The 19,177-nt window shown below is 42.2% G+C and overlaps 1 protein-coding gene across 1 annotated transcript; it reads right to left on the reverse strand.

Annotated features, from left to right (window-relative positions):
* Positions 1 to 232: 232 nt before the first annotated feature.
* On the reverse strand, positions 233 to 18,998 carry LOC123655086 (arrestin domain-containing protein 4). The gene is made up of 6 exons (XM_045590926.1): positions 18,789 to 18,998; positions 17,435 to 17,551; positions 16,809 to 17,026; positions 5,528 to 5,710; positions 4,968 to 5,153; positions 233 to 451 (listed from the first exon to the last, which is right to left on the reverse strand). Exons 1-6 carry the CDS (start codon positions 18,907 to 18,909, stop codon positions 284 to 286), a joined length of 993 nt encoding a protein of 330 aa, XP_045446882.1. The 5' UTR covers positions 18,910 to 18,998; the 3' UTR covers positions 233 to 283.
* Between the last annotated feature and the right edge of the window lie 179 nt (positions 18,999 to 19,177).

Here is a 19,177-nt window from a genome sequence, read left to right on the forward strand (position 1 = left end):
GGTGGCCATACTCAAAATTGAAAAGGGATTTTTTTTGTGTAAACTATATTTCAAAATATTATTTTAAAATACAGGTATAATCTGATTAAATTTTTGAAAATTAATCATCGTAACAAACTTCCAGACAAACATCAAGCTTGCAGGTGTTTTTTGTTTTTTTTTTTTTTTTTTTTATAAATCGCACGTTCAACGAAAAATAAATATACGTGATATATCATTATAGTGTCTATTATTGATTTTTGTTGGTTTCCCCTTCGAGCCTCATGTGATTAATGGTCGGCCCCTAGTCGGCCTGCTTGTCGGCCAGCCAGGGCCGGAAGACGGGTAGCGTGGTGGGGTAGTGCGTGGGTGGGCGTGGCTCGTCCGCCGCGTCGCGGAAGGGGTACGTGCCCAGCAGGATGGGCAGCTGCAGCTTCACCTCCTTCTCCAAGCTCTTCGGCTCGATTATGAACTGGAACCAAGATTTTAAGCATAATTTGTGTTTTGGATCGGATACAAATAATAATAAAAAAAATAAAAAATAAATAAATCTAATATATAAAATTCTCGTGTCGCGGTGTTTGTAGTTAAACTCCTCCGAAACGGCTTGACCGATTCTCATGAAGTTTTGTGTGCATATTGAGTAGGTCTGAGAATCGAACATCTATTTTTCATCCTTAAGGGTAGTCCATCCCAATTTTTTATTATTTTTAGATAAATTATTAATTTTTTATTTTATTATGATTTGGCGTTGAAAAATACATAAAACCCTAAATTTTCAACCTTCTACCACCAACCCCTATTTTTAAATAGCGTTTAGCGGCAAGACAATGTTTGCCGAGTCAGGTAGTATCTTATAAAATTCACACACTGTCATCTGTTCCTATGGTAAGCAACTTAATGCGTGTTATACGTGGCGGCACGTACGGCAGGTACAGTGTGGTGTGGTGTGGTGCGGGTCAACACTCACGAAGACGTCGTACTGCACGGAGATGAGGTGGCAGCCGCGCAGGTTGGTGGGCGGCAGCGGCGGCACGTACGGCAGGTACAGTGTGGTGTGGTGTGGTGCGGGTCAACACTCACGAAGACGTCGTACTGCACGGAGATGAGGTGGCAGCCGCGCAGGTTGGTGGGCGGCAGCGGCGGCACGTACGGCAGGTACAGTGTGGTGTGGTGTGGTGCGGGTCAACACTCACGAAGACGTCGTACTGCACGGAGATGAGGTGGCAGCCGCGCAGGTTGGTGGGCGGCAGCGGCGGCACGTACGGCAGGTACAGTGTGGTGTGGTGTGGTGCGGGTCAACACTCACGAAGACGTCGTACTGCACGGAGATGAGGTGGCAGCCGCGCAGGTTGGTGGGCGGCAGCGGCGGCACGTACGGCAGGTACAGTGTGGTGTGGTGTGGTGCGGGTCAACACTCACGAAGACGTCGTACTGCACGGAGATGAGGTGGCAGCCGCGCAGGTTGGTGGGCGGCTGCGGCGGCACGTACGGCAGGTACAGTGTGGTGTGGTGTGGTGCGGGTCAACACTCACGAAGACGTCGTACTGCACGGAGATGAGGTGGCAGCCGCGCAGGTTGGTGGGCGGCAGCGGCGGCACGTACGGCAGGTACAGTGTGGTGTGGTGTGGTGCGGGTCAACACTCACGAAGACGTCGTACTGCACGGAGATGAGGTGGCAGCCGCGCAGGTTGGTGGGCGGCAGCGGCGGCACGTACGGCAGGTACAGTGTGGTGTGGGTCAACACTCACGAAGACGTCGTACTGCACGGAGATGAGGTGGCAGCCGCGCAGGTTGGTGGGCGGCAGCGGCGGCACGTACGGCAGGTACAGTGTGGTGTGGTGTGGTGCGGGTCAACACTCACGAAGACGTCGTACTGCACGGAGATGAGGTGGCAGCCGCGCAGGTTGGTGGGCGGCAGCGGCGGCACGTACGGCAGGTACAGTGTGGTGTGGTGTGGTGCGGGTCAACACTCACGAAGACGTCGTACTGCACGGAGATGAGGTGGCAGCCGCGCAGGTTGGTGGGCGGCAGCGGCGGCACGTACGGCAGGTACAGTGTGGTGTGGTGTGGTGCGGGTCAACACTCACGAAGACGTCGTACTGCACGGAGATGAGGTGGCAGCCGCGCAGGTTGGTGGGCGGCTGCGGCGGCACGTACGGCAGGTACAGTGTGGTGTGGTGTGGTGCGGGTCAACACTCACGAAGACGTCGTACTGCACGGAGATGAGGTGGCAGCCGCGCAGGTTGGTGGGCGGCAGCGGCGGCACGTACGGCAGGTACAGTGTGGTGTGGTGTGGTGCGGGTCAACACTCACGAAGACGTCGTACTGCACGGAGATGAGGTGGCAGCCGCGCAGGTTGGTGGGCGGCAGCGGCGGCACGTACGGCAGGTACAGTGTGGTGTGGGTCAACACTCACGAAGACGTCGTACTGCACGGAGATGAGGTGGCAGCCGCGCAGGTTGGTGGGCGGCAGCGGCGGCACGTACGGCAGGTACAGTGTGGTGTGGTGTGGTGCGGGTCAACACTCACGAAGACGTCGTACTGCACGGAGATGAGGTGGCAGCCGCGCAGGTTGGTGGGCGGCAGCGGCGGCACGTACGGCAGGTACAGTGTGGTGTGGTGTGGTGCGGGTCAACACTCACGAAGACGTCGTACTGCACGGAGATGAGGTGGCAGCCGCGCAGGTTGGTGGGCGGCAGCGGCGGCACGTACGGCAGGTACAGTGTGGTGTGGTGTGGTGCGGGTCAACACTCACGAAGACGTCGTACTGCACGGAGATGAGGTGGCAGCCGCGCAGGTTGGTGGGCGGCAGCGGCGGCACGTACGGCAGGTACAGTGTGGTGTGGTGTGGTGCGGGTCAACACTCACGAAGACGTCGTACTGCACGGAGATGAGGTGGCAGCCGCGCAGGTTGGTGGGCGGCAGCGGCGGCACGTACGGCAGGTACAGTGTGGTGTGGTGTGGTGCGGGTCAACACTCACGAAGACGTCGTACTGCACGGAGATGAGGTGGCAGCCGCGCAGGTTGGTGGGCGGCAGCGGCGGCACGTACGGCAGGTACAGTGTGGTGTGGGTCAACACTCACGAAGACGTCGTACTGCACGGAGATGAGGTGGCAGCCGCGCAGGTTGGTGGGCGGCAGCGGCGGCACGTACGGCAGGTACAGTGTGGTGTGGTGTGGTGCGGGTCAACACTCACGAAGACGTCGTACTGCACGGAGATGAGGTGGCAGCCGCGCAGGTTGGTGGGCGGCAGCGGCGGCACGTACGGCAGGTACAGTGTGGTGTGGTGTGGTGCGGGTCAACACTCACGAAGACGTCGTACTGCACGGAGATGAGGTGGCAGCCGCGCAGGTTGGTGGGCGGCAGCGGCGGCACGTACGGCAGGTACAGTGTGGTGTGGTGTGGTGCGGGTCAACACTCACGAAGACGTCGTACTGCACGGAGATGAGGTGGCAGCCGCGCAGGTTGGTGGGCGGCAGCGGCGGCACGTACGGCAGGTACAGTGTGGTGTGGTGTGGTGCGGGTCAACACTCACGAAGACGTCGTACTGCACGGAGATGAGGTGGCAGCCGCGCAGGTTGGTGGGCGGCAGCGGCGGCACGTACGGCAGGTACAGTGTGGTGTGGGTCAACACTCACGAAGACGTCGTACTGCACGGAGATGAGGTGGCAGCCGCGCAGGTTGGTGGGCGGCAGCGGCGGCACGTACGGCAGGTACAGTGTGGTGTGGTGTGGTGCGGGTCAACACTCACGAAGACGTCGTACTGCACGGAGATGAGGTGGCAGCCGCGCAGGTTGGTGGGCGGCAGCGGCGGCACGTACGGCAGGTACAGTGTGGTGTGGTGTGGTGCGGGTCAACACTCACGAAGACGTCGTACTGCACGGAGATGAGGTGGCAGCCGCGCAGGTTGGTGGGCGGCAGCGGCGGCACGTACGGCAGGTACAGTGTGGTGTGGTGTGGTGCGGGTCAACACTCACGAAGACGTCGTACTGCACGGAGATGAGGTGGCAGCCGCGCAGGTTGGTGGGCGGCTGCGGCGGCACGTACGGCAGGTACAGTGTGGTGTGGTGTGGTGCGGGTCAACACTCACGAAGACGTCGTACTGCACGGAGATGAGGTGGCAGCCGCGCAGGTTGGTGGGCGGCAGCGGCGGCACGTACGGCAGGTACAGTGTGGTGTGGGTCAACACTCACGAAGACGTCGTACTGCACGGAGATGAGGTGGCAGCCGCGCAGGTTGGTGGGCGGCAGCGGCGGCACGTACGGCAGGTACAGTGTGGTGTGGTGTGGTGCGGGTCAACACTCACGAAGACGTCGTACTGCACGGAGATGAGGTGGCAGCCGCGCAGGTTGGTGGGCGGCAGCGGCGGCACGTACGGCAGGTACAGTGTGGTGTGGTGTGGTGCGGGTCAACACTCACGAAGACGTCGTACTGCACGGAGATGAGGTGGCAGCCGCGCAGGTTGGTGGGCGGCAGCGGCGGCACGTACGGCAGGTACAGTGTGGTGTGGTGTGGTGCGGGTCAACACTCACGAAGACGTCGTACTGCACGGAGATGAGGTGGCAGCCGCGCAGGTTGGTGGGCGGCAGCGGCGGCACGTACGGCAGGTACAGTGTGGTGTGGTGTGGTGCGGGTCAACACTCACGAAGACGTCGTACTGCACGGAGATGAGGTGGCAGCCGCGCAGGTTGGTGGGCGGCAGCGGCGGCACGTACGGCAGGTACAGTGTGGTGTGGTGTGGTGCGGGTCAACACTCACGAAGACGTCGTACTGCACGGAGATGAGGTGGCAGCCGCGCAGGTTGGTGGGCGGCAGCGGCGGCACGTACGGCAGGTACAGTGTGGTGTGGTGTGGTGCGGGTCAACACTCACGAAGACGTCGTACTGCACGGAGATGAGGTGGCAGCCGCGCAGGTTGGTGGGCGGCAGCGGCGGCACGTACGGCAGGTACAGTGTGGTGTGGTGTGGTGCGGGTCAACACTCACGAAGACGTCGTACTGCACGGAGATGAGGTGGCAGCCGCGCAGGTTGGTGGGCGGCAGCGGCGGCACGTACAGCAGCTCGCCGCGCCAGCGCTGCGCCTCGCCCGCGCGCAGCTTACCGCGCGCCAGCCGCGCCAGCTCGCGGGACTCGCGCGCCGCCACCTTGCCGTGCGCCACGTACTGGATCGTCTGCGCACAACACAACGCTACACTCCGAGCCACACAGGCGCGTACACGTTCACGCACAAACACGCACGTACTGTCTAAAATACAGACGCACGCAGACCGACGACCAAGCACACAGTCGCTAGCAAATACACGTATGCATGTCTACATTTACGCAAACACAAGTACATCAACACACGCTCACGCACATAACACACTCACGCAGCAACTCAGGTTCATGGAAACGAACACACAAGCACGCCCACACTTGCACACGCAAGAAAACACACGCATTCACAAAAACGTAGACATACGCACATTCACAAAAACCTACACACTCGCACCTACACAAACTCGCTAGCACACACGCACGTGTACATTCACACACCGCCACTGACCTCGGTGAGCGCCGCGCGCGTGGAGCGGATGGCGGTGCGCGAGCGGTTGTCGACGAGCGCGGAGAGCGCGATGCTCTGGCCGGGCACGTAGGCGCCGCGGTCCAGCGCCACGCGGCAGCTCACCGTGCCGCTGCCCACGCAGCCCACGCCCAGCTTGTGCTCCACGCTCAGCTCGAACTCTTGCTGCGTGCACACATCGTACGATATACATGATTCTCATGAAATTTTGTGTGCATATTGGGTAGGTCTGAGAATCGAACATCTATTTTTCATACCTCTAAATGTTAAGGGTAGTCCAACCTTAATTTTTTTTTTAATTTTTAGATAAATTATTTATTATTTATTTTATTATGATTTTGCGTTGAAAAATACATACAACCCTAAATTTTCACCCTTCTACCACCATCCCCTATTTTTAAATAGCGTTTAGCGGCAAGACAACGTTTGCCGAGTCAGCTAGTCTTATATAAATTCTCGTGTCAAAAGTTAGTTAAAATACTCCTCCGAAACGGCTGGACCGATTTTTTTGAAATTTTGTGTGCATATCGGGTAGGTCTGAGAATCGGCTGACATCTATTTTTCATAACCCTACGTTATAAGGGGGGCGGAGTATTAAGAGGGCAAAACAACGTTTGCGAGGTCAGATAGTAATATATATAATTGAATATATTATAATTGACAGTTGAATTTCGTATAATTGACAAGTGAGCTCAAATATAATTTAAAAAAATATTATATAAAATTGAAAAATATGTAATAAAAATAACGCGTTATTTTGCAATCATCCGCACATATTAAAAGTTGACGTGCAACATAATATAAATATTACATATCGATTCTTTTTACTATAATAGTTATAAAAAAAAAGTACTAGTTGGGCGTGCATTCTGTATAAAAGTGTATTTTCTAGCATAATATTCATTGGTAATGGTAAGAGAGATATAAGAGTAAGCGCGTCCCGTACTTTTCATTTTGTGAGAATAAAACAGCTTTGGCAGGCAGGCGTGCAATATCATATTGTGTAAGTTTCCCATAACATTGAGTAGGTATATTTCAAAATGTCTCTTCGAGTGATCTCTTGTCTTCAACATTTTTTTTTTATTACAGTAAAACCCAAAGTAAGTGTAATATACTTCCCGTAGACCAGTTCTTCACTATTTTTTTTTAAATATTATTTTAATTAGAATAATAAAAATATAAAGACTAAATATAACTACGATCACTGCTAATTATATTTTGGTTCGTATTTCGATAAATTTTCGGCATTCGATTAAACGACAAAAAAAAAAAAACAAAAGTGATCAGTCTGTATAATAAAAAGAAAAAAAAAATCGTACAACGATTAGATTACGTTTAAGCAAAAAGACACATAAGAACATTCAATATCGCCAGTAACTGGTTTGAAATGGCGGAGGTAATCACGAAGCAAGTGAAGCCCAACCCAAAGACACGCATCATTACATCGCCACTCAAACGACGCATCTTCGAAGACGGTTTCACTTAGACTAACAATGAGTAATAATATGATAGACACGATTCCCTCCCGGTTTAACTCGTGATAAATTTTCATGCTTGTATCATTTATTGACATTTAACACTGTTTTGTGTCCTTAATATACAAGAATAGATTTTATTTTTTAATTTTTAATTTGATCAGAAGATTTTGACATTCTTGTGATGTTTGCGACATTCAGTTAGTGCCATCAAATGTAAAAAAACAAAAGAATACAAACATAAAATTAACTTTTTATTTTTTGTTGTTACTTAGTCTGGACTTTAAAAATGGAAAAGGTTGCTAAGGCAACTAAAACAAATATATGAAAAGATAAAAATTGAAGGTGAGATGGAAAAGTATTCTTTTGAATGCACAATTATTTAACCACAAACCCGGAACTTCAGCCGATAAGAGGTCAACGACCTTACACTGCAAAAATATGTATTTTAAACAAATACAATAAAAAAATGTTAGTACAAAAGAACATACCAAAAATAATTGTGTTTGCTCACAAAAGAAAAAAAACCGACTTCAATTACATCGACGAGTAATACAACGTGGATCGACGAAAAAATAGTCAAGTAACTACGCGTTATCAAAGATTACTCAAAAAGTAGTTATCAGATCCCAATAAAATTTATATGTGACCACATGACAAACATCAGCTTTCGATTAAATTAAAAATTATTAAAATCGGTACACCCAGTAAAAAGTTATTGCGGATTTTCAAGAGTTTCCCTCGATTTCTCTGGGACCTCATCATCAGATCCTGGTTTCCTTATCATAGTACTAAACTAGGGATATCTCCTTTCCAACAAAAAAGAATTATTGAAATCGGTACATCCAGTAGAAAGTTATGCGGTGCGGTGCAACGTAGGTCGACGAAAAAAGCGTCAAGTAAAAACGCATTATTAGATATAACTCGAAAAGTAGTTGTTAGATCTCAAATAAATTTAAATGGGACCAATTGGCACACACCACCTTTCGATTAAAAAAAAAAATTGTCGAAATCGGTCAACACGGTCAAAAGTTCTGATGTAACATACGTAAAAAAAAAAAAAAAAAAATACAGTCGAATTGAGAACCTCCTCCTTTTTTGGAAGTCGGTTAAAAAAAGGATGAACATGATATTATTAAGACTGAACGGTCTTATAGAAAGACATGAATTTATTTATAGCAATATGATATTTAAAAAAAGTTAATTCATCACTTCAGCCTATTGCAGTCGACTGCTGGACATAGGCCTCCACAAGTTTGCGCCAAAAATGGCGTGAACTTATAAGAAACATTTATTCATTTCTTTCATTCTTTCATAAAGTTTATCCTCCACACAATTTACGTATAGATTATTAACAGCAGGTACCACTTGCCTAGGAGCTAAGTCTATTAGGACCTGGAACGAGGAGTAGGCTCTATTACCTGTTTCTCTCATTTGTGTATTATAATTATATATTTAACGAGAAAATAATGTACAAGTGCCTTTATCGACTTCAAAATAAAGAAGGAGGTTCTCAATTCGACTGCATTTAATTTTTATGTGTTACCTCATAACTTTTTACTAGGTGTATCGATTTCGATGATTTTTTTAAATTGAAATCTGGTGCATGTCACGTGGTCCCGTTTCAATTTGTTCGAGATCTGGTGAGTACTTTTTGAGTTATCTTTAATAACACGTATTTACTTTTTTTTTTTTCGTCTATTACTTGTTTTTTGCTTTTCGTTTATTACTTGTCGTTGTAACTGAAGTCGGTTTTTTTTTTCATTTGCGAGCAAACACAATTAATTAGGAAAAATTCAATAAATATTAAGGGTCAAAAATATAAAATGTCACTTTTTAAACTCTATATATTACATCACAGTTATGCACAAGTGCGAGTGCCGAGAGTTTACCAATTGTTACATAACCAAGTATGGGGGTCAGGTTCTCTGTTGAAATACAAATAAAGACGTCATATCTACTACGTATACTTGAGGCATTATTTTACTTTTATGTATTGCATTTGTTTGTTGCGAACACCTCTACCGTTTTGATAATTTTCTCTACTTAAGGTCGTCTGAAAGAGAACAAAAAACCCCTCTTATATGTTTCTTTTGTAATTATTTTTACTGTGTACTTGTAATTTTTTTTAACAAAAATTTTGTTACATCGACAAGTAATACAACGTAAGTAGACGAAAAATAGTCAACTATTTCAATCAAAGATTACGCAAAAAGTAGTTGTAGTTAGCATCTTGATCAAATTGAAATGGGACTACAAGACAAGTATCAGCTTCCTATTAAAACAAGAGTAATCAAAATCGGTATACCCAGTGAATAGTTATGCGGTAAAATACAACATAGGTCGACGAAGAAATAGTCAAGTAAATATGCTGTTAAGATATACGAAGTTCCGTGAGCTAGGTTTTATATGTTGTTTATTGATAGAGTAATTGTTATGTGTTTTTTAAAATAATATTATAGTTGTCAGTTGATGTCACTAGCCGCGACAAGATCGTCCATATGTAATAAAGATTAAAAGCAAATATTATAGTAATTAAAACCTGCGGTTTTATTTGCGCCCTAACAGGTTATGGGCCCAGTGAACTATATACAATTGATTTCATAACAGTAAATACAGTGAAAAACTGTTATAAAGTATACAAGCGAAATACGACAACGGATGAATCTACGTCTGAGTTATTTGACATTTTTACGTCGTATTTAATTTTAAAGATATTTAATTTTAAAGGTATTGTTAAAAAAACATTATCATGGCTGCTTCTATTAAAATAGACCCGTTAACTGCAGATAACTATGATACGTGGAAGATTCACATGAGAGCCATTTTGAAGAAAAATGATTTGTGGGAATACGTATCGGGTACTATACCTAAACCGGTTCGTACCGATCCTAAGTATGCAGATTGGGTGAGGATGGACGGAAAGGCAGAATCAGATATATTACTGGCTATTAGTCCTAGTGAGCTCGCAGCATTAGATGGTTTGGATACTTCGAAACAGGTATGGGATAAATTGAAATCAATGTATGAATCTAGCGGACCAGCGCGTAAAGCGTCATTGTTGAAGAAACTTGTACTGACGCGCATGAAGGAAGAAGACGATCTTCGTAAGCACCTTGCAGATTTTTTTGATGCAGTTAAAAAACTCAAAGAAATCGGTTTAGTAGTGATTGACGAATTATTAGCGATTTTACTATTGTACAGTCTACCAGATTCATTTGCTATGTTTCGCACTGCAATGGAATCGCGTGATGATCTACCGTCTACGGAGATATTGAAGGTAAAGATTGTCGAAGATTATGAAGGTAGAAAAGTTACAGTAACTGATCAAGGAGCTATGTTCGTTAAACGCACTCACGAAATGCATCAAAAGAAAACTACACACAATAACATTTCACCCAATAATAACAGGCAAGTTGAATGTTATCGTTGTGGTCGTCGAGGACACATTGCGAGAGAGTGTAAAACTAAAATGCAAAATAAGGCGAAGCAAAGTGCAAAACAAGCAGAATGCAGTTCTGAGCGGCTAGAATATATGACAATGTTTGGCACGACCGAAAGAGGCTCGTACCGGTGAACACAGTAATCCTATTTGGTGTATCGACAGTGGATGCACGGCACATATGTGTAATGATAAGCGTATGATACGAGGGTTTATGCATCTGAAAAATGAATTGAAATTGGCAAATAATGGGAGTACACAAATAACCGGAGTAGGAAAAGTCAGAATCCCGGTTGATACAGGTAGTGAAAAACGCCAGATAGACATTCAAAAGGTTTACTACGTCCCAGACTTACGAACAAGCCTTTTATCAGTATCAAAAATGACTGATCATGGTTTTGAAGTTCATTTTTCAAAGAATAACGCTGTAGTTATTGATGAGAACAAAAAGGTTCATATTAGAGCAGACCGTGTAGGTAATTTGTACCATGTGAGATTGGGTCAACAGTACTCCAATAATGTTGAGGTGGCGAAGAAGCCAATTGACATGTGGCATGAGCGCTTGGGACACCTTAATGAACGTGATCTCAAGGCTATGGTTAAGAATAATTTAGTACATGGTTTGAGATTCGATGTTAATGAAAAATTATCAGAATGTGAGGTATGTTTAAGTCAAAAACTAACATCTAAGCCATTTCCTAAATCTAGTGAAGGTCGCACAAATGATTTGTTAGAGATAGTACACACAGATGTATGTGGTCCTATGAGACACCAGTCGTTTGGTCATAAAAAATATTTTGTTACTTTTATTGACGACAAATCTCGCTGGTGCGAAGTTTATTTTATAGCTAACAAAAGCGACGTCTTTAAAGTATTTAAAGAGTATAAAGCGTACGTGGAAAACTTAACAGGAAAAAAGATAAAGAATTTACAGTCAGATAATGGAAGAGAATATATAAATACAGAGTTTGATGATTTCTTGAAGAAAGAAGGAATTAGACGGAGATTGACTGTACCGTACACACCCCAACAGAACGGTGTTTCCGAAAGGAAGAATAGAACATTAGTTGAGATGGCGAGATGTATGATGCGTCAAGCTGGAAGCCCTCCAAGTTTTTGGGCAGAAGCTGTAAATACCGCTAATTTTATTCGAAATCGGTGTCCTACAACTGCTTTAAACGGTAATATACCATACACTGTTTGGACAGGAAAGAAACCAACAGTGATCTATATGAAAGTTTTTGGAAGTAAACTTTACTATAAAGATAAGGGGAACCAAAAAGGTAAATTCGACTCTAATTCGGAAGTTGGGATCTTCATGGGTTATGATAAAGAATGTAAAGCTTATAGAATTCACGATCCTAAAACTAAAAGAATTATTATAACACGAGATTCTTGATAGTGAAAGCGAAGATGATAAAAAGATATGTATAGATTTAAATGAACAGAACCAAGATAAGGAGAAAGAGAAGGAATCATACGCAAATGCTACAAAAAATGGATCTAGAGTGAGAAAATCGCTTGAGAATGCACATGAACATTTGGAAACAGAATCAAATGATAGATCAACAAAAAATAAATATTCAACTGTGCAATGGGAAAAACTGATAGAACCTGCAAAAAGAAGAAGAGGAAGACCGAGACTCATACGCACAGGGATGGCAGGACGACCGCGAAAGGAATATCAGTTTCACCAGGATGATAAAGAACGGACAGAAGGTGATACTGAAGATGAAGAATCTGAAGCACAAATGTTAACAGCAACAGCAACAATAAATCCAATGTCTCGGCAGAAAGCTAAAAGAACGAGTAATTCGATTAATTGGAAAAAAGCGCTAGAAGATGAATATCTAGGTCAAATATAAGAGAGAGTTCGGCTAGTTGCTAAAGGTTGCACTCGACGGCAAGGGGAGGATTTTCGACAAGAAATTATCATTAAAAGTATTTGTGTGTAATGCCTGCAGATGTTTTTACGAAAGGTTTGAGTGCAGCGAAATAATATTAATGTTTAGGTAACCTAAGAATGATAATGAAATAAGTACGATACGCTCACGACTTCGAGGGGAGGTGTTAAGATATACGAAGTTCCGTGAGCTAGGTTTTATATGTTGTTTATTGATAGAGTAATTGTTATGTGTTTTTTAAAATAATATTATAGTTGTCAGTTGATGTCACTAGCCGCGACAAGATCGTCCATATGTAATAAAGATTAAAAGCAAATATTATAGTAATTAAAACCTGCGGTTTTATTTGCGCCCTAACAGGTTATGGGCCCAGTGAACTATATACAATTGATTTCATAACAGTAAATACAGTGAAAAACTGTTATAAAGTATACAAGCGAAATACGACAACGGATGAATCTACGTCTGAGTTATTTGACATTTTTACGTCGTATTTAATTTTAAAGATATTTAATTTTAAAGGTATTGTTAAAAAAACATTATCATGGCTGCTTCTATTAAAATAGACCCGTTAACTGCAGATAACTATGATACGTGGAAGATTCACATGAGAGCCATTTTGAAGAAAAATGATTTGTGGGAATACGTATCGGGTACTATACCTAAACCGGTTCGTACCGATCCTAAGTATGCAGATTGGGTGAGGATGGACGGAAAGGCAGAATCAGATATATTACTGGCTATTAGTCCTAGTGAGCTCGCAGCATTAGATGGTTTGGATACTTCGAAACAGGTATGGGATAAATTGAAATCAATGTATGAATCTAGCGGACCAGCGCGTAAAGCGTCATTGTTGAAGAAACTTGTACTGACGCGCATGAAGGAAGAAGACGATCTTCGTAAGCACCTTGCAGATTTTTTTGATGCAGTTAAAAAACTCAAAGAAATCGGTTTAGTAGTGATTGACGAATTATTAGCGATTTTACTATTGTACAGTCTACCAGATTCATTTGCTATGTTTCGCACTGCAATGGAATCGCGTGATGATCTACCGTCTACGGAGATATTGAAGGTAAAGATTGTCGAAGATTATGAAGGTAGAAAAGTTACAGTAACTGATCAAGGAGCTATGTTCGTTAAACGCACTCACGAAATGCATCAAAAGAAAACTACACACAATAACATTTCACCCAATAATAACAGGCAAGTTGAATGTTATCGTTGTGGTCGTCGAGGACACATTGCGAGAGAGTGTAAAACTAAAATGCAAAATAAGGCGAAGCAAAGTGCAAAACAAGCAGAATGCAGTTCTGAGCGGCTAGAATATATGACAATGTTTGGCACGACCGAAAGAGGCTCGTACCGGTGAACACAGTAATCCTATTTGGTGTATCGACAGTGGATGCACGGCACATATGTGTAATGATAAGCGTATGATACGAGGGTTTATGCATCTGAAAAATGAATTGAAATTGGCAAATAATGGGAGTACACAAATAACCGGAGTAGGAAAAGTCAGAATCCCGGTTGATACAGGTAGTGAAAAACGCCAGATAGACATTCAAAAGGTCTACGTCCCAGACTTACGAACAAGCCTTTTATCAGTATCAAAAATGACTGATCATGGTTTTGAAGTTCATTTTTCAAAGAATAACGCTGTAGTTATTGATGAGAACAAAAAGGTTCATATTAGAGCAGACCGTGTAGGTAATTTGTACCATGTGAGATTGGGTCAACAGTACTCCAATAATGTTGAGGTGGCGAAGAAGCCAATTGACATGTGGCATGAGCGCTTGGGACACCTTAATGAACGTGATCTCAAGGCTATGGTTAAGAATAATTTAGTACATGGTTTGAGATTCGATGTTAATGAAAAATTATCAGAATGTGAGGTATGTTTAAGTCAAAAACTAACATCTAAGCCATTTCCTAAATCTAGTGAAGGTCGCACAAATGATTTGTTAGAGATAGTACACACAGATGTATGTGGTCCTATGAGACACCAGTCGTTTGGTCATAAAAAATATTTTGTTACTTTTATTGACGACAAATCTCGCTGGTGCGAAGTTTATTTTATAGCTAACAAAAGCGACGTCTTTAAAGTATTTAAAGAGTATAAAGCGTACGTGGAAAACTTAACAGGAAAAAAGATAAAGAATTTACAGTCAGATAATGGAAGAGAATATATAAATACAGAGTTTGATGATTTCTTGAAGAAAGAAGGAATTAGACGGAGATTGACTGTACCGTACACACCCCAACAGAACGGTGTTTCCGAAAGGAAGAATAGAACATTAGTTGAGATGGCGAGATGTATGATGCGTCAAGCTGGAAGCCCTCCAAGTTTTTGGGCAGAAGCTGTAAATACCGCTAATTTTATTCGAAATCGGTGTCCTACAACTGCTTTAAACGGTAATATACCATACACTGTTTGGACAGGAAAGAAACCAACAGTGATCTATATGAAAGTTTTTGGAAGTAAACTTTACTATAAAGATAAGGGGAACCAAAAAGGTAAATTCGACTCTAATTCGGAAGTTGGGATCTTCATGGGTTATGATAAAGAATGTAAAGCTTATAGAATTCACGATCCTAAAACTAAAAGAATTATTATAACACGAGATGTAAATTTTATGAAAGAAAGTGCATTTAATAATCAATATGAAGAGATTCTTGATAGTGAAAGCGAAGATGATAAAAAGATATGTATAGATTTAAATGAACAGAACCAAGATAAGGAGAAAGAGAAGGAATCATACGCAAATGCTACAAAAAATGGATCTAGAGTGAGAAAATCGCTTGAGAATGCACATGAACATTTGGAAACAGAATCAAATGATAGATCAACAAAAAATAAATATTCAACTGTGCAATGGGAAAAACTGATAGAACCTGCAAAAAGAAGAAGAGGAAGACCGAGACTCATACGCACAGGGATGGCAGGACGACCGCGAAAGGAATATCAGTTTCACCAGGATGATAAAGAACGGACAGAAGGTGATACTGAAGATGAAGAATCTGAAGCACAAATGTTAACAGCAACAGCAACAATAAATCCAATGTCTCGGCAGAAAGCTAAAAGAACGAGTAATTCGATTAATTGGAAAAAAGCGCTAGAAGATGAATATCTAGGTCAAATATAAGAGAGAGTTCGGCTAGTTGCTAAAGGTTGCACTCGACGGCAAGGGGAGGATTTTCGACAAGAAATTATCATTAAAAGTATTTGTGTGTAATGCCTGCAGATGTTTTTACGAAAGGTTTGAGTGCAGCGAAATAATATTAATGTTTAGGTAACCTAAGAATGATAATGAAATAAGTACGATACGCTCACGACTTCGAGGGGAGGTGTTAAGATATACGAAGTTCCGTGAGCTAGGTTTTATATGTTGTTTATTGATAGAGTAATTGTTATGTGTTTTTTAAAATAATATTATAGTTGTCAGTTGATGTCACTAGCCGCGACAAGATCGTCCATATGTAATAAATATTAAAAGCAAATATTATAGTAATTAAAACCTGCGGTTTTATTTGCGCCCTAACATATGCATTATTAGATACGCATTACTTGTGGATGTCGTATGAGGCGACTAAGGAATAACACAGTTCCACTACCACTTTGGAACTTATAAAGCCGACCGATGGCGGGATAACCATCCAACTGCTGGCTTTGAAATACACAGGCCGAAGACGGGCAGCAGCGTCTTTGGTGCGACGATCACAAACCCGCCTGCCCAGCGTGGCGACTATGGGCAACACACATGAGTTCACGCCATTTTATGGCGCGAACTTATGGAGGCCTATGTCCAATAGTGGACTGCGATAGGCTGAAGTGTGTGTGATGAGTGAGATATAACTCAAGAGTACTTGTTAGATCTCAATTAAATTTAAATGACACGCATCACCTATCGATATTTTTTTACTGTACACGTACTTGTTGTTTTTACTCGTATGCATCAATTTATTTGCAAGATATAGATTAAAAAACGACACATCTTTAAATACATAAACGAATCGCTAATGTATTTGTCAGCGAATTATTTCTGGACGACTGTAACAGACTGGATAATTCTTTTCAGTTTATGTTTATTATTGTCAGGATAATGTTTGTTTTAATAAATTAAAAAAAAAAATCGATATAATGATGCATGCACCCCAGACTCCATGTTAAATTAGTCCGCGAGGCAAACCATAGATAATTATTAATTCTTGGACTTGTTTTGAAGAGTCATTAATGTAATAATATACTGTGTGAGAATCAAAAATATACCAGCCTCCAAATCGGCAGCATGTTTCTCATTTTATTCCTTTAAATATAAGTAGTTATTTACAAAACCCTTTGTCCAAAGGGGAAAGACTAGACTATATAGTAAGCGTTAAAAAGATCGACTGGCCAACTATTATAGTATAAAAGAAATTACTTTAAACATAAATAAAAAACTTACCGCTAAAACTGGCGGTTCCAAGTTCAAGTCGATCGGGTTCATCACAATAAACACTTGCTGGTTTTTATGTGTTAAGCCGTTCGGTTCTCGTAGGGCAGCCTTACAGTAGTACTGCACCCAGCCGTGTGTGCCGAGAAATGTCGACGGGAGACCCATGGGAAGACCCAGTTTGAATGGAAAACTGTGTATACCAGGTGATAGGATTGATGTACCATGACCTTAGAATACGAAAGTTGATCACATGTAAAAAAAATTCACACTTCATCACTGAATTATCATTTTACAAATTAAAATTAACATTTTAATATTACAGGAGACTGTTTTAAAAAAAATTATACGTAGAATTATGTTGTAAAAAATATGTGACAAAGTTACAAAAGATACATGAAATCCATTACAAGCTCTCTTTAAGAATTGTTTTAAGGTAATATTATAAGTTACACATAAGTTCGCGCCATTTTAGGAACTTGTTGAGGCAGCAGTGGACTGTGATACGCTGAAGTGATGAGGATGATATGTTGCTAAATAGTCTAAGTACAACATAATTATCATAATATTGGTAAACATAAAATAAAAATAAAATTCAATCCAGACATTGAACAGAAAGTGATTATAAGGGCACTGACCTGGTTCACCCAAGAGGCGCATTCTAAAGTCGATGTAGTTTTCCTTATCAAAGAGCCTCTCGTGTCGACCAGATCCCACTCTAACTACTCCTTCACCGATTACATGAAAGTGTAGCCCTAAAACAATAGCACTGAGATTACTTCTGTTGTTCAACTGAGGTAGGGCACGGCAGGAATTTCCTGCTCAAAATAGGGAGCAGCCCGATTGGGGTAGTACCTCGACCTTACAGAAGATCACAGCTAAATAATGCTGTTTTCAAGTGTTGTAGTATTGTGTTCCTGTTGGTGAGTAAGGTGAGCAGAGCTCATGGGGGGCGGGATTGGGGATTGAGTCGGCAACGCGCTTGCGATGCTTCTGGTGTTGCAGGTGTCTATAAGCTACAGTATTCTCTTACCATCAGGTAAGCCGTATGCTTGTTTACCGACCTAGTGATATATTAAAAAAAGTCAGTTCATTTTTTTACCTATATAAAATTAATTTTTATTATACAACAAGCTGCTCGAACACACTTCGTTCTGTCAAAAGTTTATAGTAAATTTTTTTTTAATTAGGTATACAACCTTCCGTGGGCCTGAAGGAACATAAAAAAAAAATAGCCAAATTTGTCAAGCCATTCTCGAGTTATGTGCTTGGCAACATTCATTTTTATTTATAGACTATGACAACCTACCTTGGTGCTTATATTTCTTACATACCTATATGACATGTTACAAGCATGTTTCAGTTTAGATTACTTGCAAGAACTTAAGGGTGTTGGGTATATCAAAACAATCCTATAGATAATCATTACAATGTATGAATATTATAGTAGTTTAAAATTTTACTGGGATATGGTAATCATAATAAATATTCAAATTTATTAAACGCTTCTGTAACTATTTTGATTCAGGTCTCTGTATCTTATTATAACAAAAATTATAATAACAGAACACATGAAAATAATTACCAAAAAATGAATCAAAAAATAGTTACAAACTGAGTTTCAATTGACCAAAACAAATGTTCATTGGCAAGTAATTAACAGAAATAATTTGAACCATGATTAATCTAAGTGTAAAAATAAATTCAAAAGTAGAAACTAAATTTCAATTAAGTATTATTTTTTCTAGTTTATTTAGTTTATATAAAATAACTACTTTTGCATTATGAATTATTTCATTTTTTCTTTGTGTGCACATAAAAAGTGTATTTTTTATTAATATGTGGTACAAGTTTAAGAACTATTATACCTACTTGTAAGCATGTACAATAGAAAAAGAATGTCAATCTGACCTCACATCCCACGTATATACCAGAACACTCAAGGTTAAAATACAAGTTAAAAGGAATTTATAGCACATACAACAGATTTACCTAGAACTGGGGTGTCATCCTGCAGCTCCATTAACACTTTACCAGAGAGGAACTGTCCAGGAAAGTACAGCAGTGACGTGTTGTCGAACACTATTAGGAATTTTAATAGTTTTCTTGGCATTTTGACTGGGTGCAGCGGAGACAGCTATTTTAACTACAACATAACACTCTTATTTAGTACTCGTACTTCACTGGTAATAACATTTTTCACAGAGTTTAATTACACTGAACAAATTTATTTTATACACTTGTTGAAACAATACAATTTTTTTTTTTAATTTTTGTAATAATCAAAGATTACATGATTTTCAAAGCCAGACAGTGAGAGAATTCTGGATAATAAATCAACACCAAATATGTCATTATTCTAATTAAATTCTCAGCATGTC

The sequence above is a fragment of the Melitaea cinxia genome, chromosome 1, assembly GCF_905220565.1.
Source record: "Melitaea cinxia chromosome 1, ilMelCinx1.1, whole genome shotgun sequence".
Lineage (NCBI taxonomy): Eukaryota > Metazoa > Arthropoda > Insecta > Lepidoptera > Nymphalidae > Melitaea > Melitaea cinxia.

Bases quoted from the DNA above. Each gene is read 5' to 3' on its own strand.
- LOC123655086 (XM_045590926.1), bottom strand. From the start codon at position 18,909: ATGCCAAGAAAACTATTAAAATTCCTAATAGTGTTCGACAACACGTCA. The intron at 17,027-17,434 runs GTCAGTGCCCTT...TCGTATTCTAAG, and splicing joins GCGCCTCTTGGGTGAACCAG to GTCATGGTACATCAATCCTA. The intron at 5,711-16,808 runs GTAAGTTTTTTA...GTGTGCACGCAG, and splicing joins TGGAACCGCCAGTTTTAGCG to CAAGAGTTCGAGCTGAGCGT.